General features: G+C 61.0%; 2 protein-coding genes across 2 annotated transcripts in view; both read left to right on the top strand.

Moving 5' to 3' along the window:
• Adrbk2 (adrenergic, beta, receptor kinase 2) overlaps positions 1-11,008 on the top strand; it is a 70,487-nt gene extending 59,479 nt beyond the window's left edge. The window contains exons 23-24 of the mRNA XM_013014280.1: positions 10,104-10,108; positions 10,996-11,008. The gene's annotated coding sequence lies outside the window, so the exon portion shown is untranslated. The remainder of the gene's footprint in view (positions 1-10,103; positions 10,109-10,995) is intronic.
• Positions 1-25,362, top strand: part of Myo18b (myosin XVIIIB) — a 114,835-nt gene that overhangs the window by 3,562 nt on the left and 85,911 nt on the right. Inside the window, exons 6-23 of the mRNA XM_013014279.1 lie at positions 18-883; positions 1,345-1,411; positions 1,947-2,059; positions 2,537-2,704; positions 3,709-3,907; positions 4,052-4,194; positions 4,584-4,684; positions 4,797-4,860; positions 8,093-8,237; positions 12,172-12,351; positions 13,668-13,758; positions 14,352-14,544; positions 15,919-15,999; positions 16,471-16,618; positions 19,345-19,504; positions 20,979-21,162; positions 21,669-21,861; positions 23,575-23,684. Coding sequence (XP_012869733.1) covers positions 18-883; positions 1,345-1,411; positions 1,947-2,059; positions 2,537-2,704; positions 3,709-3,907; positions 4,052-4,194; positions 4,584-4,684; positions 4,797-4,860; positions 8,093-8,237; positions 12,172-12,351; positions 13,668-13,758; positions 14,352-14,544; positions 15,919-15,999; positions 16,471-16,618; positions 19,345-19,504; positions 20,979-21,162; positions 21,669-21,861; positions 23,575-23,684 — 3,206 coding nt within the window. The remainder of the gene's footprint in view (positions 1-17; positions 884-1,344; positions 1,412-1,946; positions 2,060-2,536; positions 2,705-3,708; positions 3,908-4,051; positions 4,195-4,583; positions 4,685-4,796; positions 4,861-8,092; positions 8,238-12,171; positions 12,352-13,667; positions 13,759-14,351; positions 14,545-15,918; positions 16,000-16,470; positions 16,619-19,344; positions 19,505-20,978; positions 21,163-21,668; positions 21,862-23,574; positions 23,685-25,362) is intronic.

The following is a 25,362-nucleotide window of genomic DNA, read 5'->3' as shown; positions in this document are numbered from 1 at the left end:
GCCCGGCCGCACCCCAGCCCCCGCCGCAGACCCCGGAGGGGCAGAGAACCAGGCTGCGCCCCCCGCTGGCCCAGGGGCGCTGACCCGGGAGGCCCAGACCACCCGGCCCGGGGGCCTTGGGGGCACAGGCCGAGGCGCACAGGAACAGAGGAGTCAAAGTGCCGTGGGGAAGGGGAGCAGGGTCCCCCCGACCAAACAGCCCAAACGGGGTGAGCCCCAGGGCCAAGAGGAGCAGAGGACCAGGCCCCAGGCCCCAGGGGCAGGGGACGGGGGCCAACCGCAGACCGCGGGGGGAGGAGCACCCCAAAACAAGACAGACAAGGAGGCGTTGCCCCAGGAGGGAGGCCATCGGATCCGCACTGAGCCTCGAGTCCCGGCCAGAAAGTGGGGTGCTTCCCTGAGCAAGAAGAGCAAGGGGGAGACTCCCCCGAGCAAGAAGGACAAAGCAGGACCACCCCAGACCAAGACAGAGGAAAGGGGCGCGGGGCAGGAGCCAGGGGCGCAGGCGGGGGAGGCCACGCGGGGGCTGGAGGAGGCAGGGGGGCCTCCACCAGTGGCCGGGGAGACCGGGGTGCCCCAGAAGACAGAGGCGCCCGGAGAAGCAGCTGGTGCTCAAAGCGTGGCAGAAAAGGGGTGTGCAGAGCCCCCGAAGGCAGCTCCCCGGGGGCCACCGCCGGAGGCCTCCGGGACAGAGGACCGGCCAGACCGCGGAACACAAGGAGCCCAGGAGTCCAGCGGGATTGCCGAGGGGGGGGTCCCCCAGCCCCAGCTGGAGCCTGTGCCTGAGACCCCGGCCGACCAGCCTTCCACCCAGAAACCGGCTGACCAGGGGCGGGGGCCTCAGGAGCCGTGCAGCGGAGACCAGAGCCCCGACCCCCAGCAGGTGATGAGCTCAGCCCCAGCCTGGGCATGGGGGGCGGCGGGGGACAGGGATAGAGGGGCGGGCAGGGAGGCCCTGGGGTGGACGGGGAGTCGGAGAAGGGACCAGGATTCCTTCCAGGGGGGCGGCTTGGAAGCTTCCACTCAAAGCATGTCCCTCAGAATGAATGAGAGGAACTCCGGGAGGCAGGCGCCAGGGTTCCAGGCTGGGTGTGGTAGTGCACGCCTGCAATCCCAGTCCTGGGCAGGTAGAGCCGGCAGAGGTGTGAATTTGAATCCCACAACGGCAGCTACTGCGTGGAGCCATCTTGCTCCTCAGCTGTCACAGCCGGGGTTCTCGGAGGACAGTGGCTGGTTGAAGGTGCTGTCTGGGAGCTGAATGCTGGGTGTAGAGAGCAGGGTTCCCCGCAGGCCCCAAGCCTGGCTGCAGCTTTGCTGCTTTAACCAGTGGCTCTCTGCATCCAGGCTGGAGAGGGCAGGTGGTACGAGGCGGAGAAGGTCTGGCTGGTTCAGAAGGACGGATTCGAGCTTGGTAAGGAGGGGTCAGCGTTGCCGGGGGCAGGGTGGGGTCATCCCTGTGCTGTTCCCACGCCCCCTCCTGCTGCTGGTCTCCTGCAAGCCCCCACGCAGAGCGGGGAACATTGAGATGCCCTGAGCCTGCCTCAGTCGGCCACATACATGCCAGCATCTGATCCTGGTGTGGGTGATCGATTGGTGATGTCTGCCATGGGCACCGGAAGGGAAATGGCAGGTTGCTGGGTGTCTGTGCCCCGCTGTCTCGGGTCTGGGGGTGAGATGCGGTGCTGCACCTCCCCAGTCAGACTCATCCTCCCTCCCTAAAAGATTTGGGGGTGGTGGACGGGGAGGGGGGGTCCACAGCTCAGAATGCTTTGTGAGAACAGCCCCCCGGGCAGGGAGGGGCTGCATCTCCTTTTGGACCTGTCTAAGCCCCGCTTGCTTCTCTCCCCGGGTCCCTGGCCTGGCTGAGACTCCATCCTTGCTCTCCTTCCCTCCTCCTTCCTCCCCTCTTGCCTCCCTCCTCTCTTCTGTCTGTGCCCCCCAACCAGCAACGGTGCTAAAACCAGATGAGGGAACAGCCGACCTGCCGGCAGGCCGGGTCCGACTCTGCCTGGATTCCAACAGGAGCGTCATGGAGGTGGACGAGGACCGGGTTCACCGGGTGGGTCTCCCCGCCGGCAGACGGCTCGGCCCCTCGAGAGCCATCGCTCTCCTTTCACGGAGCAAGATACCCTTTGCCCTCTGGCTGCCAGGGAACTCAAAGATAACTTGATAACTTGAGGCCTACCATTGGCCACCACAGGCAGTGGCTGTATTTTTGGCACCAGCCTTTCCCTCAGGGCGTATCTCCACTGCAGATCAAGGAGGAGCCGGGCCTTCATTTCTGTCCTGGGTAGTGGGGGGGGTCACAGAGCACCCCCGCATTCTCTAATAAGACCCAGGCAAGAACAAATTGAGATCCCAGCCTGCTCCGAGTTCTGCCGCCCTTCCAGTGTCCTCGGGCTCCGGGCTCTGGCGTGTGACCCCCCCCCCCCCCAGGGCCGGGACTGCTTGCCTGCCTGGGCAGGGAAGTGGTGAGACGGGGCAGGGGCGGGGAGTCAGGGAGGCCGGCCGTGATCCCACGGTGTGCTGTCCGCAGGCCAACCCCCCTGAGCTGGACCAGGCCGAGGACCTGGCCTCGCTGGTCAGCGTCAACGAGCCCAGCGTCCTGAACACACTGCTGCGACGCTACCAGGCCCAGAGGCCGCACACCTGCGCGGGGCCGGATCTGATCGTCCTGCGGCCCCCGGGACCTCTGGCAGGGCAGGTGAGGGGGGGGGGGAGCAAGGACCGGGGACAAAAACGAGCCAAAACCCAGGGCAGGAGAGAGAAATAACAAGAGCGATGGCACACGCAGATCAATAACAATAATAACAGCAGTCGGGGATAAACAACAGCAGCAGCTTGACCACAGATGTGAGCCGGGGCCGGGCCAGCGGCAGCAGGCCACCGGCGGCCCGAGTTTGACAGGGAAGAGAGCTAAGAGAATACCCAGGCTCATCCGTGCCCGAGGCACTGTCCCGGGGCTCCCCAGAGTCTGGGAGACCGTCCCCCGATCCCGCACAGGCCCACCCATAGATTTACTTGCCCTGAAGGGTGGACATTTGGGCCAAGACGGGAATGTCTGCAAAGACCAGCTCTTGCTGCCACCTGGTGGGCAGATCTGGGACTGCAGCCTCTCCTTCCTTCCTTCCTTCCTTCCTTCCTTCCTTCCTTCCTTCCTTCCTTCCTTCCTTCCTTCCTTCCTTCCTTCCCTCCCTTTCTCTCTCCCTCCTTCCGGGTCCCTCCATTTGTGGAGCCCTGCACTGAGCCCTTTGTTGGTTGCGGGTCTGCAGCAGTCAGGCTAGGAGGAAGCAGCAGGGATGGAGGGTAGACCGCAGGCAGTAAAGATCACAGTGACCTCAGAGAAGAGTGTGTGTGTGGGGGGGGCATCACCTCATGGGGCCCAACAGCAAGCAGCCCCCCAGGGCCATCCACACCTGGAAGTCAGAGCTGGGGAAGAGTTCTGGAAAGTTCAGGCATTGCCACCCAGCCCGAGGTGGTGGGAAATGCGTGTGTCCCCCGACCCCTACTGGAGCACACGCTTCCAGACATCTTCTGACCTCTGCAGCTCAGCTTCTCGGCCTTGGGCCAAGTCAGGGTCCAGTTCCCAGAATGACCACCAAGGGGCAGCAGAGACCCACAGTGGGCGGAGGCTGGGCGTCCGGAGCCTCTGAGCAGGCCCTGTCCCGAGCCGTGTCCCGGGCTCACCCCGGGGCTGCCGTCCTGCAGGTGCCCCGGGCCCCCTGGGACAGGCTTCCAGCCCACGTCGGCTCCTTGGCCCAGCGGGCATACTGGGCACTGCTGAGCCAACGGAGAGACCAGAGCATCGTGGCCCTGGGCCGGAGCGGGGCGGGGAAGACGGCATGCTGCCAGCAGGTTCTGGAACACCTGGTGCAGATGGCGGGCGGCGTGGACGGCAGGGTTGCAGGTACGGTGGCCTCCAGGGTCAGGCAGCGTGGGGTGCCCCGGGCCCCGGGCCCTCTGGGAATTAGCCTTTTGTCCTCCTCTTTGGATGTGGGGGCGGCCCCTGCCCCAGGTCCCCAACCCTCCACCGACCTCGTCCCCCCGACAGTGGACAAGATCCGCGCGGCCTTCACGGTCCTCAGGGCCTTCGGCTCTGCGTGCACCAACCACGGCCACGCGGCCACCAAGTTTGCAATGGCCATGTCGCTGGACTTCAGCGCCACCGGACGCGTCACGGCCGCCCAGCTGCAGGTGAGGCTCTGGGGGAGGCGGGGGGAGACCTGGGGGGCTGCGTCCTGAGCCTCGCTATGTGACAGACCCCCCCCACCCCTTGGCTCCAGGGCTCTGGGCTCTGCCTGGGCCCTGCTCGGATGGCAGTGGCGGCCACCTAGGCCTGGCCTTTTCTTTCTTCTGTTGCTTACTGAGGTTAGAACTCGGGGCCTTTGCACCTGCTCCGTGGGCGCTCTGCTGCTTGAGTCACGCCCCAGACCCCTTTGGCTTCAGTGACTTTGTAAGAGTCTGGCTTTCTGGCTGGAGCCAGCGGCCGCCTGGGCTGCGGGAGCCGGCTCTGTGGCGCCCTCTGGCGGCTGTGCATAGCCACACACACGCGTGTGACCACGGCTGCCCGCGTCTCCCTGCAGACCATGCTTCTGGAGACCAGCCGGGTGAGCCAGCGGCCGGAAGGGGAAGGAAACTTCCAGGTGTTCTCCCAAATGCTGGCCGGGCTGGACCTGGATCTCAGGTGGGCACCCGCTGTCCCCAGGAGCGTGGTGGTCACTGCGGGGGGTCCCCTCCCCTCAGGGCCCCCGGGGGTCCCCCTCACCTCCCTTCCCCTCCTACCCCATCTCCCCCAGGACGGAGCTGAATCTGCACCAGATGGCTGACGGCCACGCCTTCGGCATGGGTGATTGGTCCAAGGTGAGCGGGGGTCCTGGCCGGGGCCCGGGGTGCACCCTGGGGGGGTGAGGGAGGCACCCCGCCCTGGCCGGGGGTCTGTGTCCATCTGCACGGTGGCCCTCGGGCGCCTCGGGGGGCGGGGTCAGCGCGGGGGCCGCGTGGCGGTGGAGGAGCGCGTGGCCCGGGCTGGACTGGCTCGGGCCGTGGGGCCCCGGGGCAGCCGGGGTGCAGGGATCTTTGGGACGCTTCCTGCTGACACGGGCTGGGGCGCCTTGGAGAGTCGCGCTGACTGCTGACTGCTTGTTTGGGCTTTTGTTCCCCTGTGGATATCTATTTTTTGTACCGGTTCCAGGACTTGAACTCAGTCCCTAGGCACTGTCCCTGAGCATTCGTTTTTAATTTGCTCAAGGCTGGTGCACTACCACTTGAGCCGCAGCTCTACTTTTGGCTTCTTGGTGGCCCATTGGAGATTAGAGTTTCCTACCTAGCCTGGCTTTGAACCCTGATCCTCAGAGCTCAGCCTCCTGCTTCCCTTATGGATATTTTAATGATGATTTCCGCCCCGTCCCTCCCCATCCTAACTCTGCAGTGTGGTGGGCCGCACAGCCTGACTGAAAGACCTACGTGGCCTTAGTCAGGGAAGGCTTCTTAGCCAATGGGACACCTAACCTGGGTTTTGAAGGATGAGTAGGAGTTGGATGGGCGGGCTAGCTGATTTCCTCCCCTGAGCTACTTCCCCAATACATTTGGGGGAGGAAATGGTGTTGGAATGATTGGATACGGTGGACGCTCTCTCCTCCCGTTTGCTCAGCCAATTGTGTGGCCTCACGTGTGCGGGCGGCCGCTGCGGCCATGCCCGGGCGCGCTCCCTCCGACTCGCCAGGCCTCCCCTGCGCCCTCTGTGGTCGGGTGCGGAGCCTCTTCCACCCCTGGCCACAGGAGTCGGGGAGCAGCACGCACCCCTCGCTCCCTCTGCTCCTCCGCCCTGGGCTCAGGGCCTGGTACCCCTCCCTGTTCCCATGGCAACAGAATCCGAACCATCCTGGGCCCGCGCCCCGAGGGATGGAGCGCTCAGGGCGGGGCTCGAGAACCCGCCCCTCCGCACAGCCCCCCAGAAGGGCTTTTGTTTTGTTTTGGTTTTCTTTGGGTGGTTAATTGGAGATATTCGAACTCTGGGCCTGGGCGCTGTCCCTCAGCTCTTCAGCTCAAGGCTAGCGCTCTACCACTTGAGCCACAGCGCCACTTCCGGCTTTTTCTGCTTATGTGGTGCTGAGGAATCGAACCCAGGGCCTCAAGTGCTCTACCACTGAGCCACTTTCCCAGCCCCCTGCGAGGGCGGCTTTCAAGTCTTTGTGCTCAGCTTTCTCCCGCCCCGTGCTTCTCCGGGTCTTTCTCCTCCGTCCTCTGTTCTCCGTCCTCCACGGAAACACATCCACATCCTTCCAGGCCAGACTGCAGCCATGGGGCGGGGAGGGGGATGGGAGCAGAGTCTGGGAGGCGTCTGGGGAGGGACACGGTGGCGGCACTGGCCGCCCCGGCCGCCCCCTGGCCCCAGCCACAGTTGTGCTCTTGGGTCACCATCGGGGCCATCACCATCTTCTTGGCTTGTTGCTGCTGCCTCTCAGCCGGGCTCCGCCCTGGGGCACGTTCTTTACTGTTATTGTTGTGGTGCGGTGTTTTGCTTTGTTTTGTGTTTGGGTGTCAGTCCTGGGGCTTGAACTCAGGGCCTGCGCGCTGTCCCTGCGCTCTTCCGCTCAAGGCCAGCGCTGTACCACCTTAAGTCACAGCGCCACTTCCGGTTTTCCGGTGGTTCACTGGAGATAAGAGTCTCACGGACTTTGCTGCCCGGGCTGGCTTCGAACCAGGATCCTCCGATCTCAGCCTCCTGAGTAGCTAGGGTGACAGGCTGCGTCACCAGCGCCAGCTACACATCCCCTTGCCTGCCCCGGTTGTCACTGGGGAGGAAGCCCCGTGTCCATGGGGGAGGGTCAGGACTGCGCTCCTCCTGTGTGCGGGCTCAGAGAGGTGAAGATACTCACCTGAGAGAGCACAGCTGGCGGCGGCCAGGAGGCCCAGGTGGGGTCTGCGAGGCTTCGCCCCAGAGCTGCCCCATCTTCCTGCCCTCTGCCGCCTCTGATTGCACTGGGCAAACCCCACAGCATCTTGGGATTCTGCTGTGTTTGTGGCTCTTTTCCTTCCGCTGACTTCTAAAGGTGAAGTGTAACATGCGTTGTGCCCGGGTGTCTATCATCCCAGCATTTGGGGAGATGGAGACCTGAAAGACTGAAGTGTTAAGTCTGCACAGGCAGAAACGGGGTGAGCCCCCATGTCAACCAGCCAGCCGGGCATGGTGGCATGCACCTGTGATCTCAAGTGCATGGGAGGCATGGGACAGGAGGATCATGGTGGGAGGCCAGCCCAGAGACAAACGGGAGCGGCTCCTTGGACCTCCCCATGTCATGGCCACCGTTGGCCCATGACCCTTCTACAGACCAGTTTGGCTGGAGTGGGGGTGGGCGTTGCACATGCCCGGCTCTTAGTCATGGGTCTGATATTGCTCTGCTGTGTGACCTTGGGTCAGTGTCACACCCTCTCTCTCAATCGAGGCGCCGATGGTCAGGTGGCATTCACACTGCCCCCACTTCTCTCCCACGGCTTCTCCCCAGGTGCAGGTGGGTTATTGTCACCAGGAGCTTGAGTTTCTGGCTCGCGGCCTCTCCGTCCTGTGGGCCCCTGTCCCGGGGGTCCTGGGCCAGATGCCCAGGAGCTTTAGATGCGTTTTCATACCCAACCAATCAAACCAGGGGTCCTAAGACCCCCAAACACACTCCGCAGCCTGTATCCGTGAGCACTCGGCCACCGCGTCTTCTCCTGGCTGCTTGAAGCTCACGGTGGTGCCTCCTGCTGCACTTGATACGGGAAACCAGCTCCGGCCCGGCTGGCGATGGGTCTGGGCCTGGGCCGTGTCCTGGGGTGAATCTGGGCTCCCTGGCCAGCCAGAGGCTCTGGATTGATTAGTGATGTCTGCCACGGCCCAGCAAGGGTGGCAGCACCCTCCGATCACTGGTGGTTCAAAGCCCGCGCTGTAGTGTGGCTTCCCTCGGAGGCCTTGAACATGGCTCCCGGGCCTCCTCCCTCTTGGTCTTGTCCCCCTCCGGGTCTGACCACCCCAGGGCTGGCCCGACCCCCCGCGAGGCCAGGCCGCCGGTCCCCGCGGTGACACCTCCGCCCTTCCTCTCTCCCTCGCTCTCAGCCTGAAGACAAGCAGAAGGCGGCGGCTGGCTTCGCCCGGCTCCGGGCCGCCATGGACGCGCTGAGCATCTCCCAGGGTGAGCAGAGGGCCGTGTGGCGCGTGCTGGCCGCCATCTACCACCTCGGGGCCGCGGGGGCCTGCAAAGGTACGACCTCCCCCCCTCTGGGTCAAACCCTCCCCTCTCCTCTCCCTCCCCGGGTCATTACCATCTCTTCTGCCGTGGATTCGAACTCGGAGCGAGGCGGGTGCTCCACCACGGGAGCCCACCCCTGGTCCTTTTGCTGCTCGTTTACTGATTCATTTTTCTTCAGCTAGGGGCTTGTGCTTTCGCCGGCCCTAGACCAGGGCCTCCTTCCTCTGCCTCCCGAGTGGCTGGGATTACAGGCGTGCGCTACCACGCCCAGTCCCCTTTGCTTTAGCTTCTCCCACGCCGCCGCCATCTTCAGCTCTTGACTAAAGCACGCCTGGCAGACCCTTTTCCCGGGTCAAGGTCATGTCCACAAGCACCGGAGACAGGGAGATGGACACGTCCTTTGGGGGGGGGGCTACCCCCGGTCTCATGTAGGGAGTCATAAGTTGCCGGAGGAGCTAGAGCTGCGGTTCCTACATAAGGACGGGATCTGAACTCTTCCCGGATAACCACCCTGACCCTGGCAGGTCCAATACCCCAGCCAGCGGAGGGAGACCATGTGGCTGGTAGCTATGGCTTCTTGCCACCAGGTGGCAGTCTTGTCCCCTGGATGGCTCTGCTCACTGCAGCCCCATGGAGGCTGGGCCTCCGAGCAGTATCCTCCCCCACCCTTCCTCCACCTGTCACTGGAGTGGCCCCCGGGGCTCCCCTCCACCCGGGGGCAGGGGAGGGAGGGCTGGAAGGGTTCGGGCGGGGGCCCACGGTGGTGACGGAGCAAGTCACGCTTATCAATATCGCACGCACACACGGTCTCGGCAGTCGCTCCTCCCCGCCCGCCCACCTGCTGGAATATTCTAAGAGGCGCTGTCTGTCTCGGGTCTTCCCGGGGCCCGGCCCGCCGAGCTCCTCTGTTGCATTCTGCTTTGCAAGAGTTCATAAAAGCTTGTTCCGAAATCCTCTAGGAAGGATTTCACTGTCATGTGTAAAAGTCTGGGCTCGGCGCCATCCCACATCATCTTGAAATATATTAAGAATCATTTTCATTAATCAAGGTCCCCCCTCCTTTCATTGCGATGATATTCTCCCGTGTGCCTGGCCGCCTTCGCTGCCAACATCCATCCATCTTTCTTTCCTCTTTCTTTCTTTCATTCTTCCTTCCTTTCTTTCTCTATCAATCTACCCATCTATCTACCCATCTATCTACCCATCCCTCTATCCATCCCGCTATCTATCTATCTATCTATCTATCTATCTATCTATCTATCTATCTATCTATCTATCTATCTATCTATCATCTGTTTTTTTGGGCTGGTCCTGGGGCTTGAACTCAGGGCCTGGGCAGTGTTCCTGAGCTTTTGTGTTCAAAGCTAGCACTCTACCACTTGAGCCACAGCTCCACTCCCAACTTTTTGGTGGTTCATTGGAGATCAGCGTCTCATGGACTTTCCTGCCTGGGCTGGCTTTGAACCTGGGTCCTCCGCTCTCAGCCTCCTGAAGAGCTAGGATGACGGGTGTGAGCCGCCGGCGCCTGGTTGTCTACGTATTTTATAAACGAGTTCCACTCCTGGAATGGAGGCCTGGGGTGACATGGCCCGGCTCTGGGGTTGGAACTGATGGGAGGGCAGTCCAATAGCATTAACATTCGTCCGGAGCTGGCTGTCTCGGTTTCCTCCTCTGCCCAGCGGCAGCCACTCTGAGGGCTCCTGGAGAGGTGTTGGGGTGTCAGTGTCTTGAGGGCATGTCGCACGCTGGGAACGGCACACAGATCCACGCATCTGCAGTTCTCTTCCTGGCTGGGCACAGAGAGGGTGAGCTACGCCCCAGGCCTCACACAGCGGGTACATGGCAGAGGAGCTGTGGGCCATTGTCATCTCCCTAGAGCCGCTGTGCTCCAGCAAGGGCTTTGGACAGGTGCTCTACCACGTGAGCCGTACCCCCAGCCCCTTTTCTGCTTGACTTCTTTGCTGTTGTGGTTGTTGGAGAGTGCCTTATGTTTTTGTCCCCCGTGGACCGTGATCCTCCTCTTTCTGCCTCCCACAGATCTGGGATCATAGCGGTGAGTCACCGTGCCCGGCTTGCTGGTTGGCATGGTGGCTAAGCTTTGCCTAGGTCCTCCAGCTTGGCACCACCAGAGTAGCTGGGATTACAGGTGTGCCTCACTGTCCCTGGATGGTAGGGTTTTTATGACTCTCGATTTGTCGACGCCGAGCTGTGTCTGAGCTGTTCTGTCGGGGTCCTGTCCCCCCTCTACTCCCCTGGGGGGGCTGCATGGCCCCAGGAGCCTTCTCCTCTCTTTGGCCTCAGATAGTGACGGGTGAGATTGTCCAGATCGCCGTGGAGGTGACTGGTTAGCGTGGGGAGACGGGGGCTCAGGGGGGAAGTTCTGGGCACCTGTGTCTCAAGGTGGGGGGGTGGCGTGTGGCACCTGCTGCTGCTTCTGAGAACCGGAAGCTCACACGCTCCTCTCGGTCCCTTTCCTGGACCTCCCCCCACCTCCTGCATTGGCCTCCTGAGAGCTGAGATTACAGGCGTGCATCCCCATGCCCAACCCACCATAGCCTGCGGAGAACGCAGGCCCGCGGCACCCTCGAGACGTCTTCCGGCAGATGCCGCTTCAGAGACAGGAACTGACTTGGGGGAAGGGGAGAGAGGACACTTGTGAGAGATGGCGGCGCGGCGGTGGCTTGTTGAAATAAGATCCCCTGCGCTGTGCCGACTTCCCACGGCAAACATCGGCGCGGCAGCACCGTAGAAAATCCAGAGAGCACCCAAGGCTGGGCTGCGGTTGGTATTCGGCTGCGTGGCGCTGTCCCCCGTAGCCGTCTGGGGCCATACACTTTGTCCTCGTCCCCTGGACCCATGGCCTGGCTGCAGCACACCCCCGCCACCGCCTCCCGCACGTCCCGGCCACCCTGGCCTACCTGGCTCTCCTCTTTTCTGCCCCAGGACCTTTGCAAAGTTGCTCCTCCTTACAGTGCTCTTTGTGGCTAGAAACTTCTTCCAGGCCGGTTCACAGCCCACCGCCACGGCGAGGTCTCCCAGGGCCCCCGCTGCAGGAAGATCGGGCCTTCCTCTCTTTATCTCCTTACCTGGATCTAATTCTTCCTCGCCGTGCACCTGAGGAGATTTTTTTTCTAATTTGTTGTTGTTGGTGTTGGTGGCGGTGGGACTTGAACTCAGGGCCTGGGCGCTGTCCCTGAGCTTTTGTGCTCAAGCCTAGCTAGTGCTCTACCACTGTGAGCCACAGAGTCACTTCTGGCTGTTTGGTGAGTAGTTAGAGATAAGAGTCTCACACACTTTCCTTCCTGGCTTTGAACTGTGATCCTCAGATCTCAGCCTCCTGAGAGCTTTATCATTTTATCCCCCGAAATTACCCTCCCTCCCTCCCTTCTTTCCTTCCTTCCCTTATCTCTTTCCTTCTCTTCTTCCCCTCCCCCTCCTCTCCCTCCCCCCTTCCTCTTCTTCTTCTTCTTCTTCTTCTTCTTCTTCTTCTTCTTCTTCTTCTTCTTCTTCTTCTTCTTCTTCTTCTTCCTCTTCTTTTTCTTCATTTTGGTGAACTTGTTAGGCAGGTCCTCTACCACTTGAACCGCTCCCCAGCCCCTTCTGCTTTGCCTGTTTTCACACGGGGCCTCTGTGAGTTTGCCTGTGTTGGCCTCGGGCTGTCTCCCTCTGCGGCGCCCCCTTGCAGCTGGACTTGGGCACACCGGCGGCCCTCGATTCCCACTCTCGGCAGCTCTCGTTTCTCTGAGTTAGCTCCTTGGCTCAGTGAGGGCATGCACCCTACCTCCTGCTTGCGTGGGTTTCCCTGGGGTGGGGGGGAGCAGGGCTGGGTGGAGCGGGGGCTGGGCACACAGGGCAGCTGGGTGGCAGAGGCAGTGGGCACGGGGCAGGCAAAGGCCGCGGTGTGCCCACCTTCACCAGCCGGGATCTCACCCCCTCCCACCCGCAGTGGGGCGGAAGCAGTTCATGCGCTTTGAGTGCGCCAACCACGCCGCCGAGGCCCTGGGCTGCGAGTTCGAGGAGCTGAACACGGCCACGTTCAAGCACCACCTGCGCCAGATCATCCAGCGGGCGACGGCGGGGCCGCGGCGCGGGGCCCGGGAGGACGAGGAGGCGGCGGCCAGCGCGGGTACCGGCGGCTGGGGCGGGGAAGGCCTGAGAAACGATGGGGGCCAAGCGGGAGGCCCTCAGGCCGCGGTGAGATCGTGGCCCGGGGTGGGGGGGCTGCCTGGGACTCCACCAGCAGCCCCCGCCCGCGTGTGGGGTGAGCCGTGGTTGGGGGTGCACCCCTGGGGCTCTCTTAGCTCCCCGGAGCCGCCCCCACCCTTCAGGGTCTGCAGGCCCGTGGCAGAAGGTCCCGGGCCTCCACGGCCTCTTCCCTTCGTGTCTGGATCTCAGCTCCTGAGTGGGCGCTGGTCATCTTAACCCACGCAGAGTCCACACACGGCACACCACGCACATGGTACCCACACAGACCCACGCTCACGTTCAGACACAGTGCACACACCAGAGCGTGCACACGTTCATCCAGGTGTGTGCCACGCAAACACACACATGCATGATGTGTGTGCGCACACACACACACACACACACTTCATCCACAAATGCCACAAGCACAGGCCCGGGTCCCAGGGCCGGTGGGCTGCACGCAGGCTCCGGAGAGAGGAGGCTGTGGTTGCCTAGCAACAGCCCAGGGTGGAGGCAGAGCTGAAGGGAGGAGGGAGGAGGTGGGGGGGGAGTGTGTCCACATGATGGAATCTCTCTTAGAGTCAGGCTCTGTGGTCTGAACCCCAACCCCCCAACCCAGCTCTACCAGTGAAGGTGCACAGGGGTGCACGCGTGCGTGCGTGCGTGCGTGTGTGTGTTACGATGTTGCAAAGTCTCCATGTCAGCTGGCATGGGCACAGGCAGCCTGGCAAATGTGTGCCACGCGGTGGAGAGCTGGAGGTCACCTTAGAGGTGGAGATGGTCCCCGGAAGGCTTCCTGGAGGAGGTGGCCAACTCTCTGTTAAGCCCTTTGCTGTTTCTGTAACGATGAATCTGACACAACCCACTGCAACAGAGGACAGGTTCTCCTCAGTCCACTGATCGCCAGCCTGAGCAGACACATGGCATTGCTGGAGGAAAGCTGCTAGCTAGGGACAGTGGAGAAGCCAGGGAAGAAGAGCCCCAGGCTCCCTCCCCAGCTCTGCTAGGGCCAAGCCCCGCTGAGCTGCACCCCTTAAAGACCCCACACCTCCCAGGGCGCCATGCTGGGGCCAGGCCTCTGGGGACCCCTGAGCGGCCTGGGGGGGGGGCGGGCAGCCGCTGGCCTCGGCCTGCAGGCCTCAGGGCCTTCAGTGATGGAGGACAGGGGGGTGTGGGGGTGTCCGAGCCCTCTGCGGCTCTGTGGCCGTGTCCTTGGCACCGGGCAGGGTGGTGACCCCTGGCTCTCCCCAACCCCAGGCCTGAAGATGACAGGCGTGGAGTGCGTGGAGGGCATGGCGGCCGGCCTGTACCAGGAGCTCTTTTCCGCAGTGGTCTCGCTCATCAACCGGTACCTGGGGACTGTGGTCGGGCACAAGTGGGGGCAGGCGGGCAGTGCTGGAGTTAGCTCCCGCGCTGTGCGGCCTCCCTGCAGTCAGCCAGCGCGTCTGGGCCAGCACAGGGATCCGTGAGAGGCAGGGTGGGAGGCGTGGCTCCGCACAAGGGGCGTGGCTGGCCAGTGTGGGCGTGGCCCCACCATACAGGGCGTGTCTCTGCTACACAGCAGGGGGCGTGGCTAAGCGGTGCAGGCGGGGCTCTGCAGTACGGGTGGGAGTTGGTGGGGGCGGGGCTCGGCTGCAGGGGCGTGGCTCCACAGAAAGGGGCGTGGCTCCGCCGTGGAGGTGTGGCTCCAGCGTAGGGGCGTGGCCACTGCATCCCTGGTGGGGCGAGCCCCCACCCTTGAACCACTGGGGAAGCCCACGCTCAGAGAGGGTCAGTGACTTGCCCAGCTTCACACAGCCTGTGAGTGGTGAGCTTGGTTCTCACACCGGGTCTTCCCACCCACCTAGTTCTTCCATCTCCGCAGTGGGGAGGCTGGCGGCTTGGACCAGGGCCCGTCACACTCCGGGCCTTCTCAGAATCCCTTCTCGCTTCTCTCTCTAGATCCTTCTGCTCCCAGCACCTGTCCATGGCTTCCATCACGGTGGTCGACGCCGCCGGTTTCCAGAACCCCAGGCATCAGGGCAGAGGCCGGGCGGCCACCTTCGAGGAGCTGTGCCATAATTACGCTCAGGAGCGCCTGCAGCTGCTTTTCTACCAGCGGACCTTCGTCTCCACGCTGGAGCGGTTCCGAGAGGTCAGCTGGGTGGGCTGGGCCAGGCGAGGGCAGATGAGAGGTTGGGGGAGAGGAGGACTAATAGGACTCTGCCCTGCGGTGGCCATCGCTCTGGGTTTTGGGGACTCCTGTGTCTCCTTTCCCCACATTTGGTCCAGCAGCAGGGGCCCGGGCTCTTCCTGGCTCTGGGGGTCAGGGTCAGTATCTCTGATCTCTGGGCCCCGGCCCCTGTCCTGCCGTCTCCTGGAAGCCTATGGCTGGTGCAGTGGGAAGTCCTTTGAGGAAGGACTTGGATCATTGATAAAAGGAGCCCTGAGCCAGGCACCGGTGGCTCACACCTGTCATCCTACCTACTCAGGAGGCTGAGGTCTGAGGATCGCAGTTTGAAGCCAGCCTGAGCAGGAAAGCCTGTGAGACTATCTCCAGTCAAATCACAGAAAAAGCTAGAAATGGCACTGTGGCTCAAGCAGTAGAGCACTAGCCTTGAGCAAAAAAAAAAAAAAGGAGCTTAGAGACATCACTCAGGCCCAGAGTTCAAGCCTCAGGACCAGCAATTTAAAAAAAATAAAAATTAAAAAGAGGAGGAGCCCTGATGAGGTCAGGGTCTTGAGCTTGCTCTGTGGGTGCTCTACTGCTCAAACCATGCCTCCAGCCTGGCTTTTTGTTGGTTTTTTTTAGGATAGGGTCTGGCTTTTTGCCTGGGCATATGCCTGAACTTGGATCCTCAGGCTTGTGCTACCCCATCCTAGCCTTCCTTCTGTGGAAACTTGAGCCTCCTGGACCTTTGGGCCCAGGCTGGCCTTGAACCACAGTCCTCTGGAGTAGTACCTAGGAAGCCAGGCATGAGCCACAGAGCCCAGCTGGAGACTTTGCTTCGTAAAAGTACCACATTGCCTATTAAATTCCAGCCCTTGTGATTCGGAAGGGGGTGTGTTCACCCCATAGCGACCCAGCCAAGCGCAAAGTGGTAAGCTAACGGCTTCCAGTGGGTCTGTGCAGGCGAGCATATGCACACGCCCGTGACCGTGGTGACACTGTGAATGTCACCAGGATCCGGGAGGCCGCAGGGTGTCCTCCCCTCCTCCTCGCCCCGTGACCGTGTTGATTCCAGTAGCAAAAAGTGAGCAACTATTGGAAGTGGCCATATTGCTCATCCATACGATCAGAGACATTGAAATTCGGGTTATTCCTTTGGCAGAAGCCCAAGACAACAGTAAAAATAAAAATATCTGCGTGGATGCATTTCAAACAAATAGTATCGACAGGGCCCGGCACTAACTCTCAGGGCTAGTGTGTATGGGGGGGGTGCATCTTAGTTCCCCCCTCCACCAGAGGCCCCTCCCCATCCGCTCAGCTCACTTTGGAGCTAACAGCCCCTGTGATGCTGTCTTTTAGGAAGGTATCCCTGTGCACTTTGACCTTCCAGAGTCTTCCCTGGAGACTACGGTGGCTCTCATGGATCAGAATCCCTCTCAGGTAACCAGGGACCCAGGAAAGCAAGGCTTTTGGACTTCACTTTTTAGTGAAATGCTAGATGTGGCAAGCTTTTGTGCCAGCCCTGGGGACTGACAGAGACCCTCCCCCGCCCCCCACTGCCGGTGCCTGGGACCCATCCCTGGTTCTGCACAGATTCATCTGGGATATGGCCCGGGCAACTCGGAGGTGACAATGTCCTGGGGTTAGGAACCACCTCTCAGCCTCTGTGTGAGTGATGTCGTACGGTGGCAGGGCCTGTGGTCCGAGCCAAGGCGGCTCACCAGACTGCAGCCGCTTGTGCCGAGTTGGGTCTGGAGTTCAGATAAAGATGCTGTGCCCAACTCAGAGAAGAGAAAATGAGGCCCAGAGAAGGGACGTGATCCCCTTTAGGTCACAGGAGTGACCGGGGCGGTTGCTGCAGGAGTTCCAGCCTGGCCTGAGGTCCTTTCCGTGTACCCTGGGCCTCCGCAGGTCCACGTGGCGGCTGGCGGTGGCCCAGAGGACGCCAGGGGCCTCTTCTGGCTACTGGATGAGGAGGTGCGGGTGGAAGGTTCCAGCGACAGCGTGGTGCTCGAGCGTCTGCGTGCGGCCTTTGAGAAGAAGGGAGCCGGGGAGGAAGGTGAGGGACTAGGGGACGGAATGGGGCGAGTCCAACCTGCATGCTGGGTGCTGTTCTGCCAGGCCAGCAGGGAGGCCGTGTGTGAGCAGGAAGTGAGCGGGGAGAGCGGAGGCCGTGCGTGAGCAGGAAGTGAGCGGGGAGAGCGGAGGCTGCGTGAGGAGGAAGTGAGCGGGGAGAGCGGAGGCCGTGCATGAGCAGGAAGTGAGCGAGGAGAGCAGAGGCTGCGCGTGAGCAGGAAGTGAGTGGGGAGAGCGGAGGCCGCGCGTGAGCAGGAAGTGAGCGGGGAGAGCGGAGGCTGCGTGAGCAGGAAGTGAGCGGGGAGAGCGGAGGCTGCGTGAGCAGGAAGTGAGCGGGGAGAGCGGAGGCTGCGCGTGAGCAGGAAGTGAGCGGGGAGAGCGGAGGCTGTGTGAGCAGGAAGTGAGCGGGGAGAGCGGAGGCTGCGCGTGAGCAGGAAGTGAGCGGGGAGAGCGGAGGCTGCGTGAGCAGGAAGTGAGCAGGGAGAGCAGAGGCTGTGCGTGAGCAGGAAGTGAGCGGGGAGAGCGGAGGCTGTGTGAGCAGGAAGTGAGCGGGGAGAGCGGAGGCTGTGTGTGAGCAGGAAGTGAGCGGGGAGAGCGGAGGCTGCGCGTGAGTGGGAAGTGAGCGGGGAGAGCGGAGGCTGCGCGTGAGCGGGAAGTGAGCGGGGAGAGCGGAGGCTGCGTGAGCAGGAAGTGAGCGGGGAGAGCGGAGGCTGCGTGAGCAGGAAGTGCGCGGGGAGAGCGGAGGCTGCATGTGAGCAGGAAGTGAGCGGGGAGAGCAGAGGCTGCATGAGCAGGAAGTGAGCGGGGAGAGCGGAGGCTGTGTGAGCAGGAAGTGAGCGGGGAGAGCGGAGGCCGCGCGTGAGCAGGAAGTGCGCGTTTAGGGTGGAGGGCTGGGCTCTGTCCCGCACAGGCCAGGCTGGGTGCCCCGCCAGGCGGGAAGACTGGTATGGGCTCATGCGCATGCTGTGAGCATCGGTAGACTCCTGTGAAAAGCAGAAGAAAAACGAGGTCAAATACCAGATAGAAAGATTGATGAACAGAAGAACAGATAGATAATGGATGGACAGAAAGATAGAGGATAGATAGATGAATGGATAGATTGATGGATGGATGGATTGGTAGATAGGTGGATGGCTGGATAGATAGATGGATAGATGGATGGATGGATGGATAGATAGATAGATAGAGGAATGGATAGATAGATGGGTAGATTGATAGCTGGATGGATAGATAGTTGGATGATAGATTGATGGATGAATGGATAGATGGATGGATGGATGGATAGATAGATAGATGGATACATGCTAGATAAATGTTTGCAGATGCCTACATTTTAATAATACGAATGTATGTCCTGACACTAACACACTAATACAATAGTGTTGCACGCACACACACAACGGTTGGGGGACTGGCCCATGAGGCAGCAGTCCTTATTACTCTGGAAAGTTCCCTCACTCTGGAGGGTGCTGGCATTGGGCCAGACCAGTACTGACAGCCCCCCCCCCTTACCCTCCCTCCCCGTCCTGGCTCTGCACTCTGAGATGCACTGACTCCTTTGCCAGCCAGTGAAGGACAACAAGAGGGTGGAGGAAACTTGGGTTTCCGGAACTTTCAGTTGGGCAGACATTGTGGATGTCTGGTGAGGTGCCAGGGTCAGATACAGGCCAGGTGGCTGCTGGTGCTCACCCATGTAGCAATTATTTTTGTGTGTGGGGGGGTTGCTGGTCTTGGGTCTTGACCTCAGGACCTGGGCGCTGTCCCTGAGCTTCTTTTGCTCAAGGCTAGCGCTCTACTGCTTGAGCCACAGCTCCACCTCCGGCTTTTTGGTGGCTAATAGTTGTTGGTAAGAGTCTCACAGACTTTCCTGGCCAGACTGGCTTTGAACCACAATTCTTGGCTCTCAGCCTCCTAAGTAGCTAGGATGACAGACGTGAGCCACTGGCGCCCAGCCCAGATGCAATATTTTATGCACCTCATTTCCTTTAAGCCTATGCTGCCCACTGAGGTGTCATACTGGGGAGGAAACAGAGACTCAGAGACTCAGTGTCTCTGCCAACTCTTACACAGCAGGGGATGGCGGGCAGCCTCAGGCCCAGCCCAGCTCAGGCTCCCTTTGGTCCTGCTTTCTCTTCCCACTCTGCCAGCATTAGACATGTGCATGCATGCATGCATGCGTGTGCGCACACACACACACACAGCCCTCAAGAGGGCACTGAGCATTTATTTCCTTCCTGATCACCAAGACAATTTTTAGACGGTGTGCGAATAAATATTTTAAAAGTATTTAATAGCTACTTATCCCCATGCATATTAGGAAAATACATAATGCTCGTACATCAAACTCACAGTGCAATGTTTCTTTAAACAACAACAACAAACAAATGTACTTGTGTAACACAGATAAATAGCCTTCTTAAAGGATGCATTCAGCAAATTGCAGCATCGGGGAGAGACGTGGATGCCTATCGAAAACGCACCCAGGGGACCGAAACCGACAAAGGCTGGCTGAAATAGGGGTCCAGGCTTCCCGAAAACAGAGAGGGATAGAAATCCACTTTGGAAATAAAGTTGCCTGTGTTCCCACGTGCTGTGACCTTTAGCTGGCTGGAAGTAATAAAAACTTACTGTGTTCTTGGGGTGCCAGCAGCTTTCTCAGTATCCCCTGTGGGCCTGGCATTCACCCCAACCCCTTTGTGTGTCGCATAGGACCCCCCGCCCTCCGGACCTGTGAGCAGCCCCTGCAGTGCGAGGTGTTCCACCAGCTGGGCCAGGATCCCGTGCGCTACGACCTCACCGGCTGGCTCCACAGAGCCAAGCCCAACCTCTCGGCGCTCGACGCTCCCCAGCTCCTGCATCAGTCCAAAAGGTGAGCCAGGTTGGGTCGGGGGTGGGGAGGGGAGGGATTGTACCTCCTTCTCCCAGTGGGAGTTCAAAGCCCCAGAGAGGCCCATCCTAGAATCCACAGATGGTGACTCCAGTGGGAAAACCAGCTGCTGGAGAACAAGCTGGTCAGAAAACCGAAAGAAAAAGAAAAAAAAAAAAACAAGTGGAGACTTAGGTTGGCGCTTTGCCTTTCATTAAGTCTCGGGGAGATGATGAGAATGGAACCATTTTTATGAACATCCTGGAGCTCCGGGGTCGTAAAACTGAAACAGAGACATTTTGTAGCATTAAAAATAAAACACCTTCACGGCGTCGTTTCCTGACCACTCAACCCAGAGATGTGGCGCAAGGCTGGCAGCTCCTGCTTTGCCTCCATAGTTTGTTTTTTTTTTTTGGGGGGTGCATGTGGGTGCACCTCCTAGGTCTATGCACACGCAAGTGTGTGCATGCATGCACCTCCCATGTTTAAGGCTGGTTTCTTGTGATGTCGATCTTGCAGCAAGAAAAGGAGGCTCTGGGGCCGAGGGTAGGTGTTTACCACCTGCTCCGGCACCCAGGCTGTATTTTATACAAGGACCTCATTCATGCTCATGGCAACTGTGTGTCCTTAGACCCATTTTACAGCTGAGAACAGCGAGGCTGCAGCTGGGGAGGCAGCTCGCCTCTTGATCACACAGCAGCTCTGGGATACGCCGGAAGTCTAAGCGATGCCCGGGACCCCTGTCAGGCCGTTGTGGTCAGAGTTAGGGGGAGAGCCCAGGGCTTGCAGCTCCTGCAGAGGAGTCAAGGCGGGGGGCACGGGGCAGAGGGAGGGGTCAGGAACCCACAGAGGACTCAAGAGGGGAGCACAGTCCTGTCCTGTGTCCCCCGCGTGACCGGTGAGCTGTCTGTCGCTCCCTCTTCTGCGGGCAGGCTGCAGGACGGCTCTGCGTCTGTCTTGAGTCTGGGTGTATGGGGATGGACATGCCCGCCCCCCCCCCCCGTTCCCTCTGCAAGCCTGGAGGTCTTTCTGTGAGGCTTCGGGGATGTCAGGCAGCTCCATGGCGGGACCCAGCCTGTGTCTCAGCACCTTGGAGAGTTCCACCCCACTCTCTGGTCCTGGGGGAGCTGAGCTAGGGCAGAGCAAGGCCAGGCTTTGCTTTGCTACCAGCCTGACACAGCGTGGGAAGGGGGCCCAGCAAAGCCCAGCCCCGGGGAGCAGGGGGAGGAAGCGCTGACCTCGGGGGCGGGCCTGCCTCCCGGGGCCTGGGGCCCCAGGGATGTGCGCTCAGCCCCCGCGGTGGGGTGCTGAGGAGCCTTCCAGATGTTTCTCACTGGAGCTTCAGAGGAACTGATTCTGTCCGTCTTTTATAGCAGGAGAGCTAAGGGATTCTCCCAGGGAAGAATGGGGGTGCTCTCACCTCTTGCTCCCCCTGAAGCTCCCTTCCCTCCTCTCCCTCCCCCCGCCCCCTGCCCAGGGAGGAGCTGCTCAGCCTGTTCCAGGCCCAGGCCAAGCTGCCCCCGGTGTGCCAGGCGCTGGCCGGGCTGGCCGCCACTTCGCCCCAGGCCCTGCAGCGGAACCGCGTGCTGAGGCGGGCGTTCGCCGGCAGCCTCGGTGCGCTCAAGAGGAGAGCGTCGTGCGCCCAGATCAAGCTGCAGATGGTGAGGGTTCCCCCCCGCCCCCCTAGCCTGCAGGACCCCAAGCCCCTCTGGCCTGGGCACTTCCCCGCATCGTCTGACCCCCCCCGGCAAAGCAGGGGGGGCGCAGGCTTGGCGGAGGGGACGGATGCCGCAGGAGCTCTGTCTGCCTTTCCCACGGGGAGGATCTGTCTTTGGGGGTGCAGGGAGTCGGGTTCGGCAGCAGACATCCACCTGTGGCCTACGCCCGCAACACCAGCCCGCTAACAAATGGCCCGGATGCCGGGAAGCATTTACGTTTTGAAGTATCTTCCGACGTAGGAGCTCTTACACGATTCTGTCTGTGTGGCTTGGGAATCCCTGGAGGGCGCTCTCCCTGCCTCAGTTTCCCCGCCTGTCTCAGCAGGAGCGATTATAAAGGTCCCTCCTATCTTATCAGTACAAACCAGGACGGAGGTGGGAAACGCTTGGTTTAGGACTCAGGGGGCCCCAGGGGCAGCCCGCGCTCACGGCTCTCTGCTTGGCTGTAGGATGCCCTGGTCAGCCTGCTCAGCCGGTCTCAGCTGCACTTCATCCACTGTCTGCTGCCGGCCGCGGAGGTGGAGAGCGATGCTGGTGGAGAGCAGCCAGGGGCGGGCCAGCCCCAGGCCCTGGACGTCCCGGCTCTGAGGGCCCAGCTCGCTGGCTCTCACATCCTGCAGGCTTTGCGGCTCCACAGGGCAGGTGAGGGCCAGCGGGGTCGGAGCACCTGACCTCCCCCCCCCCAGGTCACCAATGACGCCTCGGGAGTGTGCACGCGGCCCGCTGCGGGCCTGTCTGGACAGCCCTGCACGGGAGGCCATCTTCCACCTGACACACGAGTGCATCTCAGGGCGGGGAGCTGGCCTGTTCATGCGGACAGCACAGGATGGCCGGGCTGTGTCTCACTGGTTCTTTTGGGAATGGGGCGGGGAGTGGGGTGGATTTTTCCAAGGAGCCCTGGTCTCAGGAAGGTCAGTTTGGTTGGTGCAATGATAGGCCAGAAGCTGACCCCCGCGCCCGCAGGGGTGTCCCGCAGGGGTGTCCCGCAGGAAGCAGGCAGGGGCACCGAGAGCTGGGGTTTGGAGGGTGGGGTTCAGATTGGATGGGGAGCAGCGGGGGATGAGGCTGCTGGGTCCCCCCGGCCGTGTCCCCCACTTAGCGATCACAGGGCTTAGCAGAGGAGACGCGAGTTTTAATCAAGGGGACAAAGTTTTCTCCTTTATACCAGAGCAAGCAACCTCCCACCTGTCAATCTTGGTGCTTTTATGGTGTCGGTCCCGGGGCTTGAACTCAGGGCCTGGGTGCTGTCCCTGGGAGTTATTTTGCTCAAGGCTCACGCTCTAACATACGAACCACAGCTCCCATTGGACTTTTTTTTCCCGTGGGGGGGTGCACTTTCTTGCCCAGGCTGGCTTTGAACCGTGATCCTCAGACCTCAGCCTCCTGAGTGGCTGGGATGACAGGCGTGAGCCGCTGGTGCCCGGCTGCCGTCAGTTTAATCTTAGGTGTTGGGTGTGACCTTAAATCTCCTGGTGTCTTTTTATTTCCTGCTCTCAGCGCTATTCCTCCGCTGGTCACTTAGAAACGCTTCAGGCAGAGGGTGGGCGCCTGGGCCGGTGGCGGGGGTCTTAGACGGCCACTTGTTCACTCCCTCTGGAGTCCCCAGTGCCCAGCCTGGGGTCCAGACCCCCATCACAGGAATAATGGAACCTGGGGACACCCAGTGAGCACTTCACAGAGAAGGTGGGAGACTCAGAGGAGCCCTCTCCCCCACCCCTCCTCTCCCCTCCTCATCTCTCCCCGCTCCCTCCCCCTGCAGACCCCCTCCCCTCCCACCAGCCGATTGATGGATCCATCCATTGGTTCTACCTAGCTGGCCGGCTGGTGCTGTGGCGCTCTCCCCCGCCCACGCGTGTTCTTTTGGGGTGTCCCTGGCTCATGTGCGTTTGTGCACTGTGCGTTTGGATTGTGTGGTCAGGGCTCAGCAGTGCAGCTGCTGGCCGGCCGGGCTTGCTGAGATTCTCTCATGTCCCTCACCGGCCCTTCCCCTGCTCCCCCCACTGGAGAAGTCCATCCCTCCTGGATCTCAATCCCACATCACTACAGGGGTGGATGATAAGCAAGGTCTAAGTCGGGTGTGGTAGTGCATGCCTGTAATCCCAGCTGTGCAGGAGGCCTAGATTAGTAGGAAATCATCATTCAAGCTTAGAGGGGACAAAAAATAAGTAGACATAAAAAGGAGACCTTATCTGAAAAGAGAGGAAGAGGGGTGCGTGGTGGAGCAGCGGTCCGGCAAGCGCGCGGCTCCAAATTCAAACTCAGGCGGCGGCCCTAGCGGGGTTCGGAGGCTGGGCCTGCGTCTGGAGCTCTAGGCCCGTCTCCTGGTTTGGACCCTGACTTCTCTTGCCCCCTTAGGCTTCGCAGACCACATGGGGCTCCCCCAGTTCCGCAGGCGCTTCCAGGCTCTGGACCCTGCGCTGCTGAAGCGGCTGGCGTCGGGGTCCGAGGGCGTGGACGAGCGGCAGGTACGTGCGGGAGGGGGCAGAGGGGCTCCCGTTCTACATGGGGTCACTGCGGGGCGGGGGGGGGTGCAGGAGGAGCCACGCAGCACTGTCCCCCATCTTGGCGGTGGCTCATCCTTCCGGGCTGGGGGCCACCAGCCCTGTATGGCCGGGGACACTTGGTCCCAGGGAGCGGACTGGAGCCATGGTGAGGCTGGGGGGGGGGGCTCCTCCGCTCTGGTAACCGGGCAGCGGTGGGGCGTGGGGTGCTCTCTGTGGGGGCGTGGGGCATCGTGCCCATGGCGGTGTGTGTGTGTGTGTTCTGGACGGCTCTGAAGGATCGCGGCGTGGTCGGGCCAAAGCCGCCTTCCTGCGGGTGCTCCCAGCACCTCCAAAAATGGAAAACTACAAGTGGAATGGACTGGATTGGATATTTTCCCCTCTCTCTCTCTCTCTCTCCTTCTCTATTTGCTCACAAATCCCATTTGCTGCAGCCTAGAATTATGGTAGCAAAGGAAAAAAAAACAACAAAAAAAGGAAACACCAGGAGAAAGCTGATAAATATTCATTTGTCGGCCACGTGACCCGCCATGAATTACCCATGAGCACGTGTGCTGGGTGCCTGGTGGGCACCGGCGGCCTCAGCCCGCACAAAGCCCTTTCAGACCATGGGGGGGGGGGCAGGATGGGGCCAGACCGAGTCAGAAAAGGTCAGTGCTGGCCCTGGACACCAGAGGGCAGCAGAGGGCACGCGTGGTGGTGGTGGTGGGGGGTTGGCAGAGAAGTTCCTGGGTTCCTCTCACAGGACACCGCTGCCCCCCCCACGCCTGTGCCTGGACCCCAGCAACCGGTGCCCATTCTGTGGGCTTGGGCTGGGGATTTTGTGTCCCCCAAACAAGGATAGCCATTTCCCCCATCCCTGGAAGCATTTGTCACCAAATCCCTAGGTGAGGAGCAGAGATGATCCTTCAGGCAGCCCAGGCATAGCTGGGATTTGAACTCAGGCCTTCAGAGTGCCCCGACAGAGAGTTCGAATGTTTCATTGTGCTGATGGGAGGCACCCAGGATCACCTTTACACCTTGGTCCCTTAATTTGGTGCCGTGCCAGGGGCTTGAACTCACAGCGCTGTTGCTGAGTGTTTCTCACAGGAGGCTGGCGCTCTACCACTTGGGCCACAAGCAATGGTGGTCCCGTCCCTTTTCCGAGGGCCACCCCTCCCCCACTTGGTGAAGACTGTTCCTGAATATAAAATGAAGAAGCAAAAAGACAGAGAGGGATATTTACACACACACACACACACACACACACACACACACACACACAGAGAGAGAGCTTAAAAAGACCTGTGGCCTATTGAAAACAAATAGCAACATGATTTGTATAAATCACGCTAAATGCCAGCGGACTGAGCGTCCTAAGAAAAAAGGCGGAGGTGGTTGGCCTGGCTTCTGGAAGGTCAATGAATTCTAAGAAGGAGGAACACAGACACCCCGAGATATATCGCAGTCAAAACGCTGGGAGTCTCCCCAACCCACGGGAAGATCTGACAGGAAGGGAAGAGTCACAGACAGCACAAAGGGAAACAGGGCCAAGACCAGCCAGAGAAAGATGCAGGGAGGGCTCGAGGCCAGGGCCGGCCGGCCTGCCTTCCTGCCTCCCTCCCTCCCTCCCTTCCTCCCTTCCTCCCTCCCTCCCTCCCTC

The sequence above is a fragment of the Dipodomys ordii genome, unplaced genomic scaffold (genome assembly GCF_000151885.1).
Source record: "Dipodomys ordii isolate 6190 unplaced genomic scaffold, Dord_2.0 Scaffold23, whole genome shotgun sequence".
Classification (NCBI taxonomy): Eukaryota; Metazoa; Chordata; class Mammalia; order Rodentia; family Heteromyidae; genus Dipodomys; species Dipodomys ordii.
This window is presented reverse-complemented; position numbering and strand designations above follow the sequence as displayed.